The sequence below is a fragment of the Suricata suricatta genome, chromosome 12, assembly GCF_006229205.1.
Source record: "Suricata suricatta isolate VVHF042 chromosome 12, meerkat_22Aug2017_6uvM2_HiC, whole genome shotgun sequence".
Lineage (NCBI taxonomy): Eukaryota > Metazoa > Chordata > Mammalia > Carnivora > Herpestidae > Suricata > Suricata suricatta.
Window position 1 is genome coordinate 52192262 of NC_043711.1, and position 22882 is coordinate 52215143.

Sequence of the window (22882 nt, forward strand, 5' to 3'; positions counted from 1 at the left end):
CCATCCACTTTGCTACAAATGGCCAGATTTCATTCTTTCTCATTGCCATGTAATACTCCATTGTATATATATACCACATCTTCTTGATCCACTCATCAGGTGATGGACATTTAGGCTCTTTCCATGATTTGGTTATTGTTGACAATGCTGCTATGAACATTGGGGTGCATGTGCCCCTGTGCATCAGGACTTCTGTATCCCTTGGGTAAATCCCTAGCAGTGCTATTGCTGGGTCATAAGGGAGTTCTATGGATAGTTTTTTGAGGAACCTCCACACTGTTTTCCAGAGTGGCTGCATCAGTTTACATTCCCACCAACAGTGTAGGAGGGTGCCCATCTCTCCACACCCTCGCCAGCATCTATAGTCTCTTGATTTGTCCATTTTAGCCACTCTGACTGGTGTGAGGTGGTATCTCAGTGTGGTTTTGATTTGTATTTCCCTGATGATGAGTGATGTTGAGCATCATTTCATGTGCCTATAGGCCATCTGGATGTCCTCTTTGGAGAAGTGTCTGTTTATGTCTTCTGCCCATTTCTTCCATGGGTTATTTGTTTCTCAGGTGTGGAGTTTGGTGTGTTCCTTGTAGATTTTGGGTACTAGCCCTTTATCTAATATGTCATTTGCAACTATCTTTTCCCATTCTGTCACTTGCCTATTAGTTTTCTTGACTGTTTCCTTTGCAGTGCAGAAGCTTTTTTATCTTGATGAGGTCCCAATAGTTCATTTTTGCTTTCATTTCCCTTGCCTTTGGGGATGTGTTGAGTAGGAGATTGCTGTGGTTGAGGTCAAGGAGGTTGTTTCCTACTTTCTCCTCGAGGGTTTTAATGGTTTCCTGTCTCACATTCAGGTCCTTCAGCCATTTTGAGTTTATTTTTGTGTATGGTGTAAGAAAGTGGTCTAGTTTCATTTTTCTGCATGTTGCTGTCCAGTTCTCCCAGCACCACCTGCTAAAGAGGCAGTCTTTTTTCCATTGGATACTCTTTCCTGCTTTGTCAAAATTTAATTGGCCATACATTTGTGGGCCCATTTGTAGGTTCTCTATTCTATTCCATTGGTCTATGTGTCTGTTTTTGTGCCAATACCATACTGTCTTGATAATGACAACTTTGGAGTAGAGGCTAAAGTCTGGGATTGTGATGCCTCCCGTTTTGGTTTTCTTCTTCAATATTACTTTAGCTATTCGGGGTCCTTTGTGGTTCCATATGAATTTGAAGATAGCTTGTTCTAGCTTTGAGAAGAATGCTGGTGCAATTTTGATGGGGATGGCATTGAATGTGTAGATTGCTTTGGGTAGTAATGACATTTTCTCAATGTTTATTCTTCTGATCCATGAACAGGGAATGTTTTTCCATTTCTTGGTGTCTTCTTCAATTTCTTTCATAAGTTTTCTATAGTTTTCATCATATAGGTCTTTTACATCCTTGGTTAGGTTTACTCCTAGGTATTTTATGGTTTGTCATGCAATTGTGAACGGGATCAGTGTCTTGATTTCTCTTTCCGCTGCTCACAGTCGGGTTTTGAACCAGTGTTTTAACTCTTTGTATTCATTGTCATAATGAAATAACACAGACCAGGTGGCTCAGACAGCAGAACTGGGTTCCCTTACAGTTCTGGAGTCTGGAAGTCCAAGATCAAGTATTGGCAGGGTTGATTTCTTCTGAGGGTCATGAAGGAGAATCTGCTTCAGGCCTCCCTCAGCCCCAGCTTCTGGGGGTCTGCTGGGAATCTTCACAGGTGCATGGCTTGTGGCAATGACACCCCAATCTCTGCCTTTAGCCTCCTATGACATTCTCTATGTATTTTTGTCTGAGTCCAAATTTCCCCTCTTCATAAACACCCCAGTCACACTGATTGAGGGCCACCCTACCGACCTCAACTTGATTACCTCTATAAACACCCTAACTCCAAGTAAAGTCATATTCACAGGACTGGGAATTAAGACTTTAGCATATCTTTTTTTTTTAATGCTTATTTATTTTTGCAAGAGAGAGACAGAGTGTGAGTGGGGTAGGGGCAGAGAGAGAGAGAAAGAGAGAGACAGAGGCAGAATCCAAAGCAGGCTCCAGGCTCTGAGCTGTCAGTACAGAGCCTGACACAGGGCTCGAACCCATGAGCCGTGAGATCATCACTTGAGCCTAAATTGGATGCTTAACCGACTGAGCCACCCAGGTGCCTAAACACTTTACCATATCTTTTTGGAGTAGCCACAGTACAGCCCATAACAGTCGTCAGACCTCCTCAGCAGTGACTTTGCAGAGTGGGGATGGGAGTGAGCTCCCAGGCACTATGATGTACAAGAGGAGTGGGAGTCAGACCCCCTGAATCCAAGCCTGAGATTTGAAAGTTCTTTGGCCTTTTGAGACAACTGGATTTTTCTGCCCTTCTTCCACTCAAAAACTTTTTGCAGCAAATAGCAAATATTACCTTATTATTTTATCATTCGTCACTGCCCATGGGTAAGAATCACTTGTTCAATTGATTTGTGTTGTGTGTAAAGGGCTGCGGCAGCTCCAGGCTTGTTTCTGCATCCTAATTGCTGGGCAGATAAATCCACCGCTTGGTATAGAGACAGGGACTAGGGAGGAGGGGAGTGGGGAGAGAGGGGCCTGCCGCCTGCTGATTGGCTGGGTCTACTCTGGCCTGATTGGCCCAGACATTAGTCTATCATTGCATCCAGGGCAGGAGGCCGTCCTTACTCAAAGGGAAATGTCCTATTTTATATGAAGCATAATCATTTGAATTTACTCTAAGCAAATATCACATTTTGTAAATGAAATGTTTCCAAATACATTATTCCCCCAAACCTCCCCCCCACCAAAATAAGTCCTAAAATCACACAAACATATTTGCCAATGAATTTGCAGGAACTGTGCATGTGGATAAGGCAGGCACACATTCTTACGCAATAGTAGAGTATTCTACTCCTGCCTGGGGCCAGATCTGAGAGGGTGCTTTCGGGGTCTTTCTCAAATCCCTTGCCCAAGTCAGCATAGCCAGTAGTTTCATCTCAGAACAGACTATTGTGATGATAGGTGGTGGCTGCCTGAGACTCGACCGAGAATTCTGAGACCACATCAGGGTTTAATCAGAAGGTTCTGTGATCGATTAACAATGCCTGCATGGGCACAGGCTTGGAGGAGATGGCTCATATGCCATGCTTACTCTCAGTATCTCATGGTAATCCAGGCTCCTTACGCTAGAGCTGCCTGTGAGCAGGGCTCACTCTGGAATCCATAAGGGCGGTGGGGCCTGCCACATACTCCATGGCTCCTGCCCTCCTGTCAGGTCCCAGAAGCCATCCGCAAGTGCCAGCGAGCAGGCATCACAGTCCGCATGGTCACCGGTGACAATATCAACACGGCCCGGGCCATCGCCATCAAGTGTGGCATCATCCATCCTGGGGAGGACTTCCTGTGCCTGGAGGGCAAGGAGTTCAACCGGAGGATCCGCAACGAGAAGGGGGAGGTACGTGCCCAGCACAGAAAGGTCTCCTAGGGATGAGCTAGGATGAGGGACTGGGAGGCATGGGGGGCTCCGTGACTGCACAGCAGCCAGCCAGTGTGCCAACAAGCCTAGTGACTTTGGGCCAGCCCCCTCCCTTCTCCAGGCCTCAGCCTCTCTCTCAGACCCCCCCCCATCCCTCTCCAGATCGAACAAGAGCGAATTGATAAGATCTGGCCAAAGCTCCGGGTGCTGGCTCGCTCCTCCCCCACAGACAAGCATACCCTCGTCAAAGGTAAGACATGGGGGGGAGGGGCTTTTCTGAGGCCAGAGCCCCTCCTCTCCTGGTGCCTGCAGCTTCTTTCCAGGGCAGAGGGGCCTTTGCATGGGGCTCCCCACACCTGACAACACCCTTGCCTCGCCCCACTGCAGCCCTGGGAGGCCATCTAAGGGCCACAGTGAGTTGGGGAGGTTGTGAACCTTTTCTCTGGCCGCCACCTCTTCTAAGAAGCAATGGGACAGGCATGTCTAGGTCCAAAACTCTTGGCCTGAGGGCCAAATGGAACCCAGAGATGTTTTGTATTTGGCTGGTATAGTGCCTTTGTTTATGTTGAACTTGGACGGCTTTATACAAACTCTCCTCTCACGTTTTTTTAAAAAGAGCCTTTTTCTTGAGAGAGAGAGAAAAGGCACAAGTGAGAGTGAGGGGCAGAGACAGGGAGGGAGAGAGAGAGAGAGAGAGAGAGAGAGAGAGAGAGAGAGAGAGAGAGAGAGAGAAGTGGGGCTTATCCAAAGCAGGGCTCATGGTTTACTTGTTTGGTTTTTTTTTTACCTAAAGTGGGGCTTGAGCTCACCTTACGTGGGGCTCGAATCCTGAACCATGAGACCATGATCTGAGGCAAAGTCAGACGCGTAACAGACTGAGCCACCCAAGTGCCCTCCCCTCACACGTGAAGCAGTCCTCACCACTCCTGTTGTGTGACATCCAGGCCCACTTCACTCGTGTGTGTTCTTGGTCTGGCCCCAGAGTTGTGACTTTGAGACCCTTGGTCTGCCTGCTATCTGAGGACCCCGACCAGGAGGCCAGGGGTGGTGCATCCTGGGAATAGCAACCTGAGAGATGAGGCCAAAAGCTAGCGCCCTTCTCCTACCTTGTCTCCTTCCAGAAAGAGGGCATCCTACTTGCTGAGCTCATGTAGGTGACCAGGTGCTGGGCACTTTTACAGTCATGCATTCCTGGCTTCCCACCCTGGCTCTGCCACTGACCTGTTCCATAGCCTTGGCCAAATCCCTCCCTTTCTGGGACTCACTTTTCCCATCTTTAAAATGGCCATAGAAGGGCAGGTTTCTGGCTGAGGCCATTTTTAGGGCATCTCAAATTCTCCCGAAATGCTGCCCAAGGACATTAATGGAGGCAGATGTGGCCCAGGGACACAAACATAGAACCCCAGAACCACAGATAGCAGAGCAGAAGGCCCCCCAACCCATCCCCATTTCTTTTTCAATTAGTCATTCATTCATTTACTCATTCTTTTGATACATGTTTATTGAAAATCTACTAAGTGCCAGGCCCTGCTCTTGGCAGACATGGTCCTTCCCCCTTGGAATTCATGGTCCACATTCCATCCAGCAGACATTAAATAGCTTTCCTCCCACAGATCTGGAGGCTGCATTGGTGGAAGAGAAGGGTGGGACCCTCTGTTGGCCTCTCACTCAGGCTGGGCATGAGAGTCATATAATAGGTCATCAAAGGTGGGTTGAGGATCCAGGAGAAAGGGCCTGTGTTTCAGGCAGGGGAGAGGACTGCACTGTGAAAGCCCAGAAGATTTCCAGACACCCTTAAGAAGTGGAAAGAAGCTCACTTGACCAGGCAAGGACCTAGGAGAGAGAGAGAGAGAGAGAGGCCAGAGAAGGGGGTGCCCAGGTCAGATCATGTAGGGCCTTGAATGCCAGGCTGGTGACCTGAGCTGTTAGCCTGGGATTGGGAGCCATTGGGAGGACCTGGAGGGGGAAAGCATAGTTTTAGAAAGTTCACTCCCCACTTGTGGGAAGAATAGCCTGGAGGCAGAGGGACCATTGAAATTGTCCATCTGTGCGAGGTGATGCCAGGACCAAGGTGGTGACCGTGCAGGTGGAGCTGGAAGTCAGAGGGTCTGAGACCCACTTGGTTGGTGTAAGGATGTGGGTCCAGTGATCGTTCGGATGTAGTGGAGGTCAGACGGGGTGAGGGGTGCATATTCCCTCCGTTGGCACCTGTTTGAGAGCCTGCCGCATTTCAGCATGGCCCCTGGTCTTTCTTTGAACAGGCAGCTGGATGTTAGGCATTCCAAGGGGCAGATTTGAGAGCAGAGTGATGTGTTCAGTTTAGGACTGGCCAAGCTGGAGGCCCTGTGATATCCAAGTGGAGGTGTCCAGAAGATGGCTGGCCATCCATTTGGTCAGGACTCAGGAGAGAGACTAAGGCACAGGTGGAGTGTGCCAGGTGGGGAGAGCCAACTGAACCCAGGAAGCTCCCAGGCAAGGGATGGGCAGAGGCTGGGAGACCAGGAGAGGCCTCCAGAGGGGTAGGAGGAGAGCCAGGGGCTGCGATGTCCAGGAAGACAAGGAAGGCGGACTGCTGAGGAGGAAGGTGTGACCCTTGGCATGAATGGCACTGAGAGGTCCAGAGAGAAGGAAGAGGGATGTGACCATGGGAAATGGCCACAGGAAGGCCCTTTGCTACCGCGCACAGTAGGGACATGTTAGTGGGGTGGCGGGGCCTTGCCAGCGTGTGAGAGAAGGTGTCCTCCCAGCTTCCTTTCTGTTGGGACCAGCGGGGGAGAGCCGTGGCAAAGCTGGCACCAGCCTGAGGGTGTTGTGTCCCGCCCCAGCCAGCGGGGCGGAAAATCCTCATGGGTTCTTGATCCTGAGGGAGGGAGAGAAAGGGCAGGAAGGAGACGCAGAGAGTGGAGACAGCACACGGTTTCTGGTCAAGCCTCTTCTCCTCTATTCAGAAAACACTGTCTCTCATAAAGGTTTTTAGGCGGGAGAACAAGGCAGCTGACCTAGGTCGGTTGCTAGGAAACAGGTTCAAAGCTAGGGTAAAGAAGGAAACACAGCACGTGAAGAGCTGATACCACCCGGCTGGTAGGCGATTGATCTTTGTTTTTCTGGCTTCTCCTGGCAGAGGCTCTCCCCTGCCTCTTTTTGCAACTCCCCTCAGGGAGTGACATTACCGGCTAGTAAATGGCCAAGCAGCTGAATCTTTGCAGCTCCCCACATGAGGGGCCACAGAGGGACACTTGGCCCGTCATCCCTGCTCTGGAGGAGCACATAGGCAGGCTCAGGGAACTTGTGGGAACAAAGGCTCAAATGCCCAGTAGACAGAGACTGGAGGCTGAGGTTTGGGGTGAGGGGCAGTCACCAGCTGTGGGTAGCAGCCCAAGACGAACCCCGCGAGCATGAGGCCTTGAAGCGGGGCCTTGAAGAGGGTGGAACTTGGACGTTTGCAAAGATCTGGGGGTGTGTTGGGGGGCTACACAGTCTCCCCAAGTCAGGGAATCCATTCCCTCCTTCCCCAGGCTGCTGTCGTCCACCAGGCACAGGACAGGGAGAGACACATATGGGAGCTACAGGGATCTGATTAGGGTGGTCCAGGGTCCTTGGGGAGTAACAAAGGCTCCCTGGGGGAGGTGGCATGTGAGCTGAGACCACAGGTGGGTGACTGGTGCCAAGGAGACAGGCCATGCAGACGGGAGAGGAAGCCAGCTTCGCAGACTGTGGCTGGAGCACAGATGGTGGGCAGCCTGAGGTGAGAGAGGACATCAGACAAGGGGTGAGGCCTGACCACAGGGAACTTCCAATTTCCTGAGGGAGCTAAGAACATGCCAGGGTGAGCAGTGAGAGAATGACTCTCAGCTGGAGGGAGGGGACAGGTCTGTCCCTTGGAGAGAGCCCCTGGCACCACCTGCAGATTGGAGGGGCAGCTTGGGGTCAGCCATTGGACAGGGTGATGCCAGTGGCAGAGGGAATGGGGCCGAGAGAAGTGGGTGTTCACCTGGGATCTCGGAGTACAGCCTGCAGGCCTCGGTGATGGTGGATGTGAGGCGTGGATGAGAGAGAGAGACGTGTCAAGAGTGACATTCAAATTCCTGTCCTGTCCGTGGACGCATCTTCTCAAACTCCACATGTGCCCCACGATGACATCTTTCACCCGCTCTCCTCCGCGGGCCCCAGCTCAGTGACGGAGCCACATGTTTGTTCTCTTTGCTGAATATTTTATTGAGGGTGAATGTCTGGAGAGAGGTCAAGGCCAGAATGGTGCATCAGGGGTCATTGGCAAAGGGCCCAGCCCAGGCCTGCTCAGTAAGTGAATGGACGGCCCGGGAAGAAGGTGCTGAGGAGCAGAGGGTGGGACCCGGCCTGTGGAGAACAGAAGAGCTCCCGGACGGGGAGGCGTTCCAGCTGGGGTGGCCAGCAATGTGGCGGAGGGCTGCAGAGAGTGCTGGAAAGGCAGTGAGGGCCCGCATGGGGCAAAGGTGCCCAGCATGCCCTGTGGGTGCTGGCAGCCATGGGCAAGCCTGGAGCTGGAAAGAGCCACAAAGTGGGACGGGGGCATGGCAGGGGCCAAAGAGAAGGCTGTGCCCAGCCCAGGGTCCTCCAACGATCAGGCTGGCCCGGGCTGTCCTTGCCCATGCAGTGTCTGTCCCAGGGCCCTAAGTACACTCCTGCCCCATCCCACAGGCATCATCGATAGCACACACACGGAGCAGCGGCAGGTGGTGGCCGTGACAGGGGACGGCACCAACGACGGGCCTGCGCTCAAGAAGGCTGATGTGGGCTTCGCCATGGTAGGGGCAGCTCACAGTGGGCCCAGGGCGGTGCCTGGCAGAGTTCATAGGCAGGGGGTTGGGCAGCATGGCCTCCAGCCGACTGTACAGGACCCCCAGCTCACACTCCACTCACTCACCGTCCCCCTCCTGTGCCCAGCACTCTCAGGGCTGTCTGGCCCCCAGGTCTTCCTGGAAAGATAGAAGGCGGCTCACTGCAATGGGTGTAGGGAAGGGAGGCATTGGGGCGGGGGGGGGGGCCTGGGAGAGGCTTGGCCTTGGGGGCTAAGTCTGTGAGGAGTACAGACACGCACACCCCATGTGGTCCAGCCATGCAGTTGGGAGTGTGCTGGTGTGTGTGTTGGGGGAGGGGGCGGTTTGTAGGGGATGAGGACAGTGTTGCTTGAGCTGCTTACCAGCCACCCCACCCAGGCTCCTGTCCCTGTCCCCACAGGGCATTGCAGGCACGGATGTGGCCAAGGAGGCCTCGGACATCATCCTGACGGATGACAACTTCAGCAGCATCGTCAAGGCAGTGATGTGGGGCCGCAACGTCTATGACAGCATCTCCAAATTCCTGCAGTTCCAGCTGACAGTCAACGTGGTAGCCGTGATCGTGGCCTTCACGGGCGCCTGCATCACGCAGGTGGGTCCTCCAGGGGGCGGGCTGGGCAGGGCAGGCTGAAGCCTGGGGGAGCCCCTGTCAAGGTCCAGAAGCTGCATTGCAGACCTCAGGGGCAGGCACCAGCCCAAGCAAATGAGGTCTAGCAAGGTAGGGGGCTGGCCCAAGGTCATGCAGCCTATGAGAGAGGTCAGCCTCACCCCGCCGATTGCCCAACCCAGGAGCAGGCCTGGTCCTTGCTCCGGGAGGCAGCAGAGGTCATCCTCAAAGGAAGGCAGAGCCCCTAAAGGGCCAAAGGGAGCAGGGTGGGGCAGGGCCCAAGGGGCATCAGGCAACCAGCTGGGGATAAGGAACCAGCAGGGTCCCAGGGGCCTTCATTCTGGCAGGAGTGTGACAGGAGAGCCTGTTTGCCCTGGTACCCTGAGGCCAGGTTGGGGCTCTTTGTCACTGGGAAAGGCAGTTGTCTGTCGGGATCACCATCTGAGTCAGGAGCAGCCCCATCGCCTGAGCGTAGGGGAAGCCAGCCAGCAGGCCTGGGTATCTGCAGCCCCCCTGTTTCGTCCCACAGCCCCACGAGGCAGCAACTAGGATGATCCCCATTTTACGGAGGCAGAAACTGAGGCTTAGAGGATGGAGCAGTCAGGAACCTGCCATTGTTCCAGCAGCCTCCTTCCTTCCCCCAGGGAGCCAACCAGCCTGGCCTGGGAAGAAGAGAGCTGGTACTCAAGGCCTCTTGGCCGTCACATGGGCAGACAAGGTCTTGCCCACAGATGGGAGCCCCCAGAGGCCCAGGAGGCAGCCCTGCCCCGAAGAGCTCTGTGGCCTTAGGAATGCTGCTCCCCTCTGTTGCATTCTGAGCCGCTGGGTGCGTGTGGCGGCACCCAGTACCTTACCCTGAGAGTCTGAGCTGGGAGGTGGCTGGCGGGTCCCTGCTGCTGAAAGGGCCCTCTCCGGCTCTGTGGGCAAGAGACCCCCTCTAGTGGTGGCTCAGGGAATACACCCACAGCCCAGCAGCTCCTACAAGGCTTCTTGGAGACCCACGGATGCCAGCTGGAGAAACAGGTTCAGAGAGGACTATGGGTTTGCCTGAGGTCTTAGACTAAGTTGGCAGCAGGGCCGTGTAGGCCTTGGTAGAGATGTGGGAGGGCCTTGACCCTGAGGCACATGGAAACTGAGAAGGGTGATGAGGAGGAAGAAGCTGCGGGGCATGGGAACTTGGCTGCGCCAGGGCTGGGATGGAAGAGCTGGCCTGCAGGAAGGGCTGTGGTGAGTCTCTAGGAGAAGTGAGTGAGTGTATGAGATGCCTTGGGAGGGGGAGCTGCCCTGAGAAATGACAGAGGGGTGAAGAACAGCTCAGTTTAGGCTATTAGGCTTACAGAGTCTGTGGGCTTCCTGAAGGAGGTGTTCTCCCAGTAGATGAGGCTCAAACCAGGGGGGGAAGTCTGGGTTGGAGAGTGGGTGATACTGAAGAGAGGTGGGCACTGGAATGAAAGCAGGGGGACAGGTGTGGAGAGGAGAGCAGGGCTGAGGGAGGGGCCATGGGGGAGAGAGATTTAAAAGGCAGGGGAAGGGGCACCTGGGTGGCTTGGTCAGTTAAGCGTCCGACTTTGGCTCAGGTCATGATCTCATAGTTAGTGAGTTTGAGCCCTGAATCGGGGCTGTCTGAGAGAACCCTGCTTCAGATCCTCTCTCCCTCTCTCTCTGCCCCTCCCCTGCCTGTGCACTCTCTCTCGTGCGCACGCACACTCTCTCTGTCTCTCTCTCTCTCTCTCAAAAATAAACAAACATTTAAGAAATAAAAGATAAATAAAAGGCAGGGGAAGAAGAGGAGATGGAGAAGGAACTTTGAGAGAAGCAGAAGAGGGCCAGACGAGTGTGGTTGGGCACCAGGAGGAGGCAGTGGCCAAACCAGGAGATGAGGCTGGAAAATGTGTCTCTCGATTGGTGACAAGGAAGCTGCTGGTGATCTGGGAGGAGGGGGTTTGAGGAGCACAAAGAGGCCAAAGTCTGGCTCCCACAGACGTGTCACTGGGGCATGCGAGGGAGCGGGGCACGGGAGATGGGCCCCCGGCAGTGCACCCCGCGCGATACGATTGTGCCCAGAGCGGTTCCACTGTAGGACCCCGGCCCCGACCAGAGAGAGGCGTGGCAGGATCCACACAAGAATGTGCATGGCAGGCGCCCGTAAGTGACAAGACCACAGATGAGTTTTAGCTTCTTCCACTATTCCTTACTTGCCCAAATGTCCCACCACCAAAGGGGGTTATTTCTGGAATCCTAGAGGCACACAATAATTGCTTAAAGTAAAGTGGTAGAAAGGAACGGGTGGTGGAGAAGAGGCGACAGGGGTCACTGGCACTGGTTGTGGGATAGGAGAGAACAGAGTCATTGATAGTTGCGGGGGAAGCAACAGAGGGGAAGGGCAGAGAGGCTGAGGAGATGGGATTTGGGCCAGAGACGGGATCTTGGCCTTGGCCAGGAGAGATGTGTCCACAGGGACTGGAGGGGAGGAGGGCAGATGGTGGGGATGTGGGTGAGTTTACCAGAAGGCAGGGAGCTGCTTACCACCTGCCTGGAGGACTCTATATTCTCTTTGGGGGAGAACACGGTGGGCAGGTCTAGGCTGTTCTCCAGGGAAGGGAAAGCCTCTCACACCTGCTGGGTGCCTGTCTGCTCAGGAGCCCAGCGGGCAGGCCAGCCAAGGGCAGACCCACTGGGCAGAGCTGGCTCACGACTCCACCAGGAAGCTGCTGAGACCCACACCTCGTAGCAGCAGGTGGGGCCGGCCCCCAGGTGACAGTCTTCCCCACCGCTGCCATCTCTAGGACTCCCCACTGAAGGCCGTGCAGATGCTCTGGGTGAACCTTATCATGGACACGTTCGCCTCACTGGCGCTGGCCACGGAGCCGCCCACCGAGACCCTGCTTCTGCGGAAGCCATATGGCCGTAACAAGCCCCTCATTTCTCGGACCATGATGAAAAACATTCTGGGCCACGCTGTCTACCAGCTCACCCTCATCTTCACCCTGCTCTTTGTTGGTGAGTCCCCCGCTGGCCCACCGGGACTCCGTGGCGTTCTGGATCCATACCTGCTTTGTTTGCCAGTGAGGTAATGGAGGCCCAGGGAGATGCAGCTCAAGGGCACAGAGCAAGTCTTGGCTGGAGCCAGGCCCGGTCTCAGGTCTGGCCAACCCCAAAGCCAGGGCTTTTCCACTGATCATAGCTCCAGAAATTGTGCACCATGCAAGGCGGCACCCAAGTGCTGATCTGGGCCCCCCTCACCTGTCCCCTGGGAGCCTGAGGCTCTGGCCCCTCCTCTGACCCATTCCTGCACTTTACTCTCACCCCATGAAGGCATCCCCACCGAGACTTCCTGGGGGAGGTGCCGCATGCCTACATAATCACCAGCTGTTTCCACCACATTCTCATTTAGGTTTACCAACCACTCAGTGGGGCCGTCACCTGTGCCACCACCACGCATGACAGTGAGTGCCCTGAGGCACATAGAGTGATGTGACTTGCCTGGGGGGCACAGCCCAACTCAAAAGTCTGGGTAAAGACCAGGCCTGGTTTCCTTGGGTGCTTCAGAGATGATGGGGGCACAGCCTACTGCTGGGTCATGGGGAGGCCCAGAGTAGGGGCGGGGCCAGTCCGCAGTCACACAGTGAACGGGGCCAGCTGGGAGTCCCTGGCCTGGGCCTGGCCCCTACACATGAGGCTCTCCATGCCAACAGTGAGCACTTGCCCTCAATGTCCAGGGTACAGATGTGGGTAGGGCATGGATCCTACTCCTCACAGGGAAGTCCTCTTGGGTAAATGTTGAAAGTGATGTGTCAGCAGGACTGTTGTAAAGATTAGTCTTCGAAGAAGCCACATGAATGAAAAACCAGGAGGAAAGGTTGCCAGGTGGGGGAGGGGAGGGGAGGGCGGGTTCTGGTCTAATTGTCGGCTTCCCCACTTGAGCACCTGCTCTCGGTGGTCTTGGATTCAGCTCGACACCTTCACCCTCAGAGAACTCCACAAGCTCTCCTGGCACCTGCTTATGCAGCTTTGCAAAGGGATGTAGAATGACACCAGGCCTGTGTCTGTGACTGTCCACACAGCAGCCGGGGGCGGGACAACTCTCCCCTGTCACGTGACAGATCAGGACTGTGGGCAGCGCCAGCCTGGCCTAGAAGTCCCAACCTCCGCTTTGCAATTGATGTTTCCTATAAGAACCCTAGGAGCCTCCAGAGGTCTCAGCTTTCAAGGGAGCCCAAAGCATGGCCTCCACCAGGGATTCCTAGTTCACACCCAGTCCTCCCAGTCCCCGATGAGTTTGCCAGCTGGGGGTCACTTTCTATAAGCAGTGTCGGCTAACACGGCCGGCATTCCGCCGTTATCAGCTTGCCGCAGCAAAGCAGAATACAGGGCATCCAAGGTCCTTCTCCCTAGAGAAGAAAGGGCTATGTCATCCCTCCACTCACACTCAGGACCACCCCAGAGCATGAGCCCACCCTGCCCCCTGATATCCAGAGTGCCACCTCCGTATCTGCACGACCCACGCGGCTGCACAGAAGAGGCCCCCGCTCGGGGCCAGCGTCTCCCCCAGCCGAGGCCCTCAGCCCGGCCCCCGCCCTCTCGGCTTGGCAGGCGAGAAGATGTTCCAGATCGACAGCGGGAGGAACGCGCCCCTGCACTCGCCACCCTCGGAGCACTACACCATCATCTTCAACACCTTCGTCCTGATGCAGCTCTTCAACGAGGTCAACGCCCGCAAGATCCACGGCGAGCGCAACGTCTTTGACGGCATCTTCCGGAACCCGATCTTCTGCACCATTGTGCTGGGCACCTTTGCCATCCAGGTAGCCAGGCCCTCACCCTGACCTGGGCTGGGGTGGGCAGTGATCAGCCAGAGCGCCTTGGGATGCCTAAGACCCCAGACCCCTGAGTTGGCCCCTGATGGCCTGTCTCTTTCTCTCTCCCTCTCTGTCTCTGTCTCTCTCTCTCCCTCTCTCTCTGTCCCTGTGCTCCCCTTTGACCTCCAGATAGTGATCGTGCAGTTTGGAGGGAAGCCATTCAGCTGCTCTCCGCTGCAGCTGGACCAGTGGATGTGGTGCATATTCATCGGGTTAGGAGAGCTCGTCTGGGGACAGGTAAGTTCTGGTTGGGTTCTCAGCGGAGGGAGAGAACGAGCACTGGACAGGGAACCCCGGAGTCCCAGGCATAAGGCCTGGCTCTGCCCTGGACTCCCTGTCTGGCCCTAGGCAAGGCCCTCCCATCTCCAGGCATCTGAGCAATGGGGGTTGGCCCCAGGTCCCAAACACTGGTCTTTTGGGCACCACAACTATAATTTTTGCTTTAGATCTGTATACCTCTGATCCTGTTATTGACTTGAAGTTTTCTTTCAATCAAATCAGTTATTTTATTAAAATTCATTTCACAGGGCAACTTTATATTGTTAACATGATTAGAAAATCGGCATCATTTGTCACAAACAGAAACTAAAAAAAGTGATGGTGTGACCCCAAGCAGAGGGTCCTTCAGAGAGCTCCAAGGAAAGAGAAGAGGGGTGAGCTCTGCCTTGTCTCAGAGCTATTCAGTGCTGTGTCTGAGATCCTCCCCAGCTTTAGGGAACCATGCATGGGCTGGATGCTCTGTAGGGACCCTTCCAGGCGTGACCCAGAACATTCTCCCTACTTTGCCCAAGTCCTAAGCATGTGTGCATGCATTCACACATACACACATACACACGCACATGCACACATACGCACCCTCCTTCAGAGCACTCATGGCTTGCAGACGGACTGGATGCAGTGCTTGTGGGAATGACCTGGAGCTGGATCTGGGCCCGGAGGGCCATATTCCCAAGGTGCCCCATCACCCAGGTACTGGGAGCCCCAACTGGCCTGAGACATTGTTCTTGGCTTCACGCTGTTTCAGGCTGGAGTGGGAAGTTGCAGTAGCAGAAATTAAATAGAAGATAAAGAAGAAAATTTAGTTGCATCCAAAAAGATCCTTCTTTCAACTCTGGAACGTTTTTGGAAAGCTGATAAACTAGACTTGATGTAGCAACCCCATTCCCTGGGCACCCTCAGAGCCAGGCCATCTTTATCCCACTGGAGCCCACACCATCAGGGAGTTCTTGGCCCCTGGGAGAGCAGACCCAGCATGCCCCAGGATTATGCCAGTGGGCAATGCTGAAACCTCAGAGAACTCGTGAGGCTGAGTATCCAGGCCAGCCTCCGTCTGTCCCTACAGGAAATGAAAAGGGCCTCTGATCTCTGTCACCCCTGCCTCCCTATAGAGCCTGACTTTCAGGTCTCAGCCCCATGGATAAGCCCTTTGGAGGACGATTAAGGATAAAAGCATATCCCCTACCCATATTGCCTTCCCTTTCTGGGAGGGCAAACATTCCAAGTCCAAGACCAGCTGCCCCCAAGGAACCTGGGCCCTGGGCCCCTGTTGCCCACACTCAGGTTCCAGAAGACCAGAGGATCAGGGGCAATGAGCCCAGGGACCTGAGGGCCAGCCATGAGCCAGACTCATGCACAACAACTTAGATACAGCATCCTGCTTAGTCCTCAAACTCTGAGAATTGCCCCCCAGCTTTATAGATGGGAAATGCAGAGCTCAGCGATGTCAAATGACTTACCCAAGGTCACATGGCCTGTAAGGCCTGGTGTATATTCAAAGTCCCATCCGTTCAACTCCGGGAGGCCAAGATTTTCCACTCTGCCCCCACCCCCAACTCTGAATGAGTGAGTGAATTAAAAAGCAAATTAATAAGCAGTTATAAAAGATGGAACTGAGGAACAGGTAGGATGAGTTAAGGAGCGAGCCGAGCATAAGTAGGTAAGTGGGGAGGAGGTGGAGCAGGGGGCGGGGGGGGGGCAGGAAGGAGGCCACCTGAGAGACAGCCCCCATCACCCTGCTGCTGGACCCCCTGCAGGTCATCGCCACCATCCCAACCAGCAGGCTCAAGTTCCTCAAGGAGGCAGGGAGGCTCACGCAGAAGGAGGAGATCCCGGAGGAGGAGCTGAATGAGGACGTGGAGGAGATAGACCATGCTGAGAGGGAGCTGCGGCGAGGCCAGATCCTGTGGTTCCGAGGCCTGAATCGGATCCAGACCCAGGTACGGGAGGCTCCCAGGGCGGGCGGGTGACAGAGACGGGCGTGCTCCATGCCACCCCACAGCCACTCAGAGACTGGACTCTGGCCCTACTCTCCCCATCTCACCAGCCGTGTCCCCCAGGTGCACACTGAAGAAGCTACGGCCTCCATGAACATTCCGCCTCGCCCCTCAGACCAGTGAGGGATCTGACTGGGGGGCACACTCACCATGGGTTTCAAGGGGGGATGCTCCGAAGTGGGGAGGGGGCCTGAGTGCTGAGGTGAGTGAGGGGCTCGGGTCGGGGTTGGAGGGCAGCCACCGGGAGGGGCAGTGCAAGGCTGGACACCAGTCCCTATAAGGGCAGGGCCAACCCCCAAATCTCCCACGCCTGGGGGTCAGCCTGTGAGGTCCTGGTGTCTCTACACGTGTGTACATGTCCTCCACCTGGGCCTTTAGACACCCCCCTCCGCTAGGGACGCCACTCTGGGAAGCAACATTTGGTTTTGCCCACACATACGCAGACATGTATGTGCACACAAGGACACACATGCCAAGCACACACATGGGGTTGATTCTTTCCCCAGGACAGAAACACGTGCCACAAAGGTGTAGACCCCCACATTTGTGGGGCTCTTGCACACCCCTCTGTTCAGGCTGGAGCTGTAGTTCACACTGTGCATGCACAGCCCTGTGGGATGAGGGACACAGGGGACCAGGAAATTAAGAGAGGGTGAGTCTCTTGCCCAGACCCCCTGGGAGGCCTGTTCAAGGCCTCCCCCCATCACTCCAGGGAGTACTGCCCCGCCCCCACCTCGGTCTGCCAGGCCTAGCACTCCACTGTAGCAAACATAAGATCACCTGGGCTGCTTCTCACCCTGCAGGGCACCCCAAACATCCTCTCATTAGCCTCCACAGCCCCTTGAGAGGTAGGTGTGCCCCCCTAGTTTTAAGGGTGACCGAGGTTCAGGAGACAGCACACTCTGAGAGCCACGGTTGGGGCGGGACAGATTTCAGACCAAGACACAGCCTGGGTTCTCCCCCACGACAAGGAGCCCAGCACGCAGGCCCCTCGGCCAGCCCTCCCCAGGACTCTGGGGCCTACACATGGGCCTGGAGCCGAGCAGACATCTTGCAGAGGCTTTGAGTGTGTCTGGTAGTGTTTGTTTGATTTAAGTGACGTTGTCCTTGTCCCCGTGGCTGCGGCTGTTCTCGTGGCGCTGCACCTGTCAGTCATGTAGCTGTGTGTCTGTTCTTCTCGCAACTTGTCTCGTTCTCTCCTCCGTTGCAGATTGAAGTAGTCAATACTTTCAAGAGCGGGGCCTCCTTTCAGGGGGCCCTGCGGAGACAGTCCTCCGTCACCAGCCAGAGCCAGGACGTAGCCAATCTCTCTAGCCCTAGTCGCGTGTCGTTGTCCAATGCTCTTTCCTCTCCGACCAGCCTTCCTCCTGCTGCAGCTGGGCGTGAGTGTGAATCCTTACTGCCTCGGGCGCCACCGACGCCAGTGATGGGCGGGCAGGGGCCGGGGCACCAAGGACACGGGGGGCAGCCAGTCATGGCGAGGCCCAGGGGGTTGAGGGACTAGAGCCATCGAGAAGGGTCCCAGTTGGTCAGGAGAGCATTGTCCATCATGGGGTGGCAGTCACTTGGTGGGCCAGGGTTGGCTGGGGTCAGGGTCAGGGGTTTAACCACTCAGCTAAGGGGTCGTGAAGGTTGAAAGTGGCCAAAAGGTCTGGGTCAGTCAAAGGGTCAGCCTCTGGAGGGGAGTTTCCTGTGATCAAATGTCCCAGCCCACCACAGGGTCACAGTGGCCAAGGGAGAGCAGTCAGTCAGGAGGCCAAGGGGTCCCAATCAGTCTAGGATCATACTCATTCAGGAAAAGCCTGGCCCATGAGGGCAAAGTCAGAGTTGGCCAAGAGGTCAGAGTCGTATAGTCAGGTCAGTGGGGGGTTACCATGGGTCAAGGCCCTCAGGGGTCACAGTCAGTCACAGTGGGGTCCAGCCATGAGAGGACTCACTACAGGTCAGAGATCCCAGTTGGTGAGGGGTCCCAGACCATCAAGGAGATCACAGGCTGGAGGCCGCAGCCCCAGTAATTCAGAAGCCTCTCCCTTCTCCCTTGTACGTCTGAGGACATCCGCTGCCTCACACACACTTTTCCCTGCACACTGAAGGTCTGACCCCTTCCAAGAAAGAACAGGACTCCTGACCCACTCACCTTGACCTCAGGTACAAAACGGTGGGCCAAGGCTCAATCTTGGCTGGGTGTCAGGAGGCCCTGAAGGACCCAGCCTAACCTGTGGCTTCCTGCCCTTCCTCCTCTCAAGGACAGCTGGGGACTCTGGCCTCTTGCATCTTCTCCCCCCTGCCAAGCTCACCTCCTCATGCTCTGACCTGGCTCTCTCATTTCTGGCCTGTCTAGATCTTTCTGAACCCCTCCACAGTCTTAGGCCCCAGAGAGAATAAGAAGTCTCTATTTGCCACCTGCCTCCTTTACCTTGGTTCCAGTCAGCCTCTCCCAAACCATAAGGGAGCCCCTCGTTCTGGTCTTCTCAGATGGCCACGTTGTGTTCTGTTCTAGCCATCTGGCTTTAGATGAGGAACAGACTCAAGGCTTCATCTCTCCATATTTTATAAATTGCCTGTTCCCCCATCCAAACACAGTACACCCACCACACACATCCTGTTCCACTGGGTAGGAAAGGACTTGTATGCAGGGTGGGACCTGGGCCATCTGACCCTCTGGTGGGAGACACAAGCCACGGAGAGACTGTTGATGGCATATGCTTCTGTCCCATGACTCTTCGGTGGATGCAGCCCTGCCAGGTAGACAGGATAAGAGGGAGGGTGCAGAAAAGGGAACAAAAGCCCTTCTGTGTTCATTCATTAGCACAAACCCAGTGACGGGGAGGGGCAGCCAAGGTGCAATGGAGAGCTATTTGAGCAGATGGTGTCCAAGTCACGTTTCTGTGACTATCACTAGGGAGTCCCTGCTAGGCTTTCTCAGGGCAAGAAACACTTTGGTCCCATCCTCCTCCCCATCCAGCCTCACCCAGCTGACCTGCTCCTGTATCCTTAGCGCTGGCCTTACTCAGCACTACCACCTTTCTTGAAGAGCAATGACCAAGTGTTCTGGTCTAGGGGTGCCTGGCTGGCTCAGTTGGTAGAGCATATGACTCTTGATCTTGGTTCAAGTATAGAGATCACTTAAAAAAAAAAAAAAAGAGTTCTAGTCTACAGTGCCACTGGGGAAAGAATCCATTTCTTTTGGTTCTAGACACCCCCATTCCCCCCCGCTGGTGACTCCTGCAGCCCCCTCGCTGGGTCTGGCTGCAGGCAATCTGGCTTCTGGGTACTCACTCAGCTGTTTGTCTGCCCCACGTTAGCCTCTTTCTTGAGGCATGGTGCCTCACCCTGGCCACAGCCAGAGCCCACCTGGCACTTCTGGGCACCCATGCCACCTTAGGAAGTCCTCCTTTGGCGTTGCCCCTCACCTTAACTCATAGTCTGGAGAAAGAGCTTGGTCATCTCAAACCTGGGCAAAGCATTCTCGCCTTCTCCTGTGTCATTTATAAAACCCTAAGGCCAGCAAGGGGCAGCCAGCTCTCAACACTTCTTCCAGGAAACACCCATGTTTGCCCACCCTCCATTCCCTCCAAGGACCCAAAGGGAATGGTCAGGCGTGACTCCTCATGCAATTGCCATCTTGCCTCCTTAAGCATTTTGTATTCCTACCCTCTTTTGGAGACTCCAGACTGTAATTCGAGGTGCTTTATGGGAGCCTGACCATCCCCCTCACCAAGGGCACTGGTTCCAAAAGGGATCACAACCTCTGTGGTTTCAACACACACATTTTGGTCCCTACCGTCACGATGTGAACTCTAAATCAATACTCCTGGTTCCTCCTTCCCCTGAATAGTTGCTATAACAATGACATACTCTCTGGTCTCCAAGGACTCTGAGGGTGCTCTAGCTACCAGGCAGGGTCCCTTCAAAAGCCAAAGGCTTTTTTCCCACAGGGAGGTGTGAAGCCCATGGCCAAAGTCAAACGAAGGGGGTCCCAAAGTGACTGGGATGGAGAGGTGGGCTGCCTCCTGCCTCCTCCGCACAGGGCCTTCCTCCTGGGGATCCACCAGCAGAGGTCATGTGCATGCGGAGTCCAAAATATTCTAGAAGGAGTCAAACCACTGTTCCCTCGGTTATCAAGAGTTAAGCACCAAGACTGGGGGCCTCTGTCCCTGGGATGGACTTCTGACTCCTGACGTAGGGGTGAGGAGCCCCCTGCCACATCACACATTGCTCCCCCAGCACCACTGTGAGATGGAGAGTGGCCAGCACACAGACGCATGCAGTGACGGGGCAGGCAGGGTACAGAGGGAACTCTGGCCCTCTCTCATGCTTTCCTCTTCTGACTCACTCAAAAATGAGTTTGTTTCTCCCCCCATAAATTTAAAGGCACACCCCTAAGGTCTTATACTTAAGCCTTACTAAAGGTTTTCCAAAGATGTTCCCATATTCTTCACATATGCCTCACAAATGAGTAGGAGGAAGGAGTTTCTTCAATATATCCATTTAACTGAAAAAGACACTGAGGCTCAGAGAAGTGAACTGACTTGGCCAGGATCACACAAGTGAGTGGCAAGAGGTCTGACTCCAAAGTCCCTCATTTTCCCCACCACTGCATACCGCTTTCCAGACGAGCACATAGACCTGGAGCCTGCAGAGGCTGAATTTCCCTTCCAGGACCAGTGGCCATGCCCACAGTCTCATATAGTGGAAATGATTCAATCCTCTGGGATCTGGAAGGCCAGGAAAGCTGTGCCTCTGCTTGAATTCCTGCCAGTGTGGCAAGGATTGGGGAGAAGGGCACCTTCTCACTAGTGATGGAGGACAAAATTAACATTCAGCTCTGACCCAAGGCTGAGCTGCATTCATCTGCACCCAGCTCAAACCACTTTTGTATTTAGCAAGTGTGTAGCAAGTTCCCTGCTGTCAGTGGAGGGCCTCCTCCTTCAAACCAACCAAGCCAAGAACGGCAGGGTCCTAACCCAGAACCGGCTGCTCTCTGGCCACTACCAGACCTGGCATCTCCTATTGCCACTTCCCTGTCACATTCCTGATTCTGAGGACTGCTAGCAGCAAGGCATTTGCATCTCTTAAGGGGAGAAATGAAGAAGGAAAGAAAAGAAAACTGTACCTCTCATTAGCGTTTTGGTAATTGACAGCGCAATCTTGGGTTGGCGAGAAGATGGCTTGCTTCTGGGGTGGGGCCTAGACCTCTCCACTGTCTGAATATTCCATGTGTTTGTTTCCCTAGAGGGCTAGAGAACCCTGGATACAGAGTTCAGCAAGAGAGAGTGAAATTAAAAGAGGTTGTGAGTCTTTAACCTTGAGCCTGAAATGAATGTGAATCAATCCCAGACTCTTGGCTTCCCTGAAGCCGGGTAAACATTCGAGTATGTCGAACCCAGCCCAGCCCAGGGCCTGCGCACTTCCTCAGAGCCCCCAACACGGGCGCACGTCCTGTTTCCCTCCTGCTGAGAAAACCAAAACTCTAAACTCTAAACTCCCACAGGCCAGGTCCTTACCCTGCTCCCTCCCTCCATGCCCAAATGTGGCCAATGCCCCAAAAATCTCACTTATGGGTAGACAGGGACGGGAGACGGAAGAGCTTTTTTTTCTTCCCATATTTTTTTTTTCATTTCAGCCGCGGAGTGAACCGAAGTGGAGACTTGAGATGGCCGTGGCGGGGTGTCCCGAAAAGTCTTGTCCCCACAGTCTTGTCCAGAGCAGTTCATTCTTTCTGTTGTCTCCATGCCAGGGGGAGGGCAAGGGGCCTGCATCTCATTGTGTGTCGTCCCCTCTGCATTTTCAGTCACATGACAGGGTCCTCCACCATCCCTCCTCCTCCACCAGGTGCTCCAGCCAGCATCTTACTGCACTTCAGCCTCAGAACACACTGGGCACTAGGCCGGGCAGTTCCAACGATTACTATTCCCATTTTACAGATAAGAAAACTGAGGCCACACAACACCTTTTTCATTGTTTTCACTGAATCAAGGGTGTAGTGGCCTGCTCATCAGGAGATCAGAATATTTAATAATCTCTACAGAGCCACAAATGGGAAATCCAGGGAGAGATAAGCCTGAGATCATTCAACTGCCTGTCAGAATGCCAGCACTAATGCATGGCATCTGGGCCCCTGATGCCTCTTATTTAAAACACAATTCCAACAAGGAGGGTCTTGTGGAGTCCCCATCCCAAGCACAAAAGAAGGAAAAAGGACAGAGATGCTTTTGAAGAAACAAGGAAAAATCAGAACTAGTAGCAATGGCTGACAACAAAGGAAACAAACAAAAAAAATCAAAACTGTGGAGTCTTTCACAAGACCAAAAAGGATTCCCGACCAACGTGAAGTTAAATTCCTCTCTGTATACACTACCTAGGAAGGCAGAAGAGCATCTTACATGCTTGAGAAACACTTCCCTCTGAAATAGTAAAATAAACCCTGAGCTACGACACTTAAAACCATCAGCCACAGTCATCTAGAAAACTCACTTACATGGACCAGGCTTTCCCCACCTGAAACACTTCCCTCTGAAATAGTAAAATAAACCCTGAGCTACGACACTTAAAACCATCAGCCACAGTCATCTAGAAAACTCACTTACATGGACCAGGCTTTCCCCACCTGTGCCCCAGCAGCAAGTTACCTCTGGGTTTCGCTGAGAGTTCCACAGATCCTGGGACCACAGGAGCCTCCCCACTAGGACCCCAGCAGCCCCCTGCCTCCCGCAGGCCTGTGGTTTGGAGACTCCACGGCCACCTTGACTGAGGTTCTGTTCTTGGAGGCCCTGAGGCCACCTTGTATTCCCCCGCCACCGCCTCCGCTCTGAGCTGGGGCTGAGACTAGAAAAGAA

The 22882-nt window shown here is 54.3% G+C and overlaps 1 protein-coding gene across 11 annotated transcripts in view; it reads left to right on the forward strand.

Moving 5' to 3' along the window:
• ATP2B2 (ATPase plasma membrane Ca2+ transporting 2) overlaps positions 1–22882 on the forward strand; it is a 289183-nt gene that overhangs the window by 261876 nt on the left and 4425 nt on the right. For 7 of the 11 annotated variants that reach the window (XM_029916061.1, XM_029916062.1, XM_029916063.1 and 4 more), the window contains 8 exons: positions 3287–3466; positions 3650–3737; positions 8165–8271; positions 8705–8896; positions 11698–11911; positions 13505–13716; positions 13900–14007; positions 15804–15986. In XM_029916061.1, coding sequence (XP_029771921.1) covers positions 3287–3466; positions 3650–3737; positions 8165–8271; positions 8705–8896; positions 11698–11911; positions 13505–13716; positions 13900–14007; positions 15804–15986 — 1284 coding nt within the window. Of the gene's footprint in view, positions 1–3286; positions 3467–3649; positions 3738–8164; positions 8272–8704; positions 8897–11697; positions 11912–13504; positions 13717–13899; positions 14008–15803; positions 15987–17253; positions 17426–21279; positions 21335–22882 lie in introns of all 11 variants that reach the window. The other 4 variants (XM_029916066.1, XM_029916069.1, XM_029916070.1 and 1 more) reach the window with 2 other exon arrangements.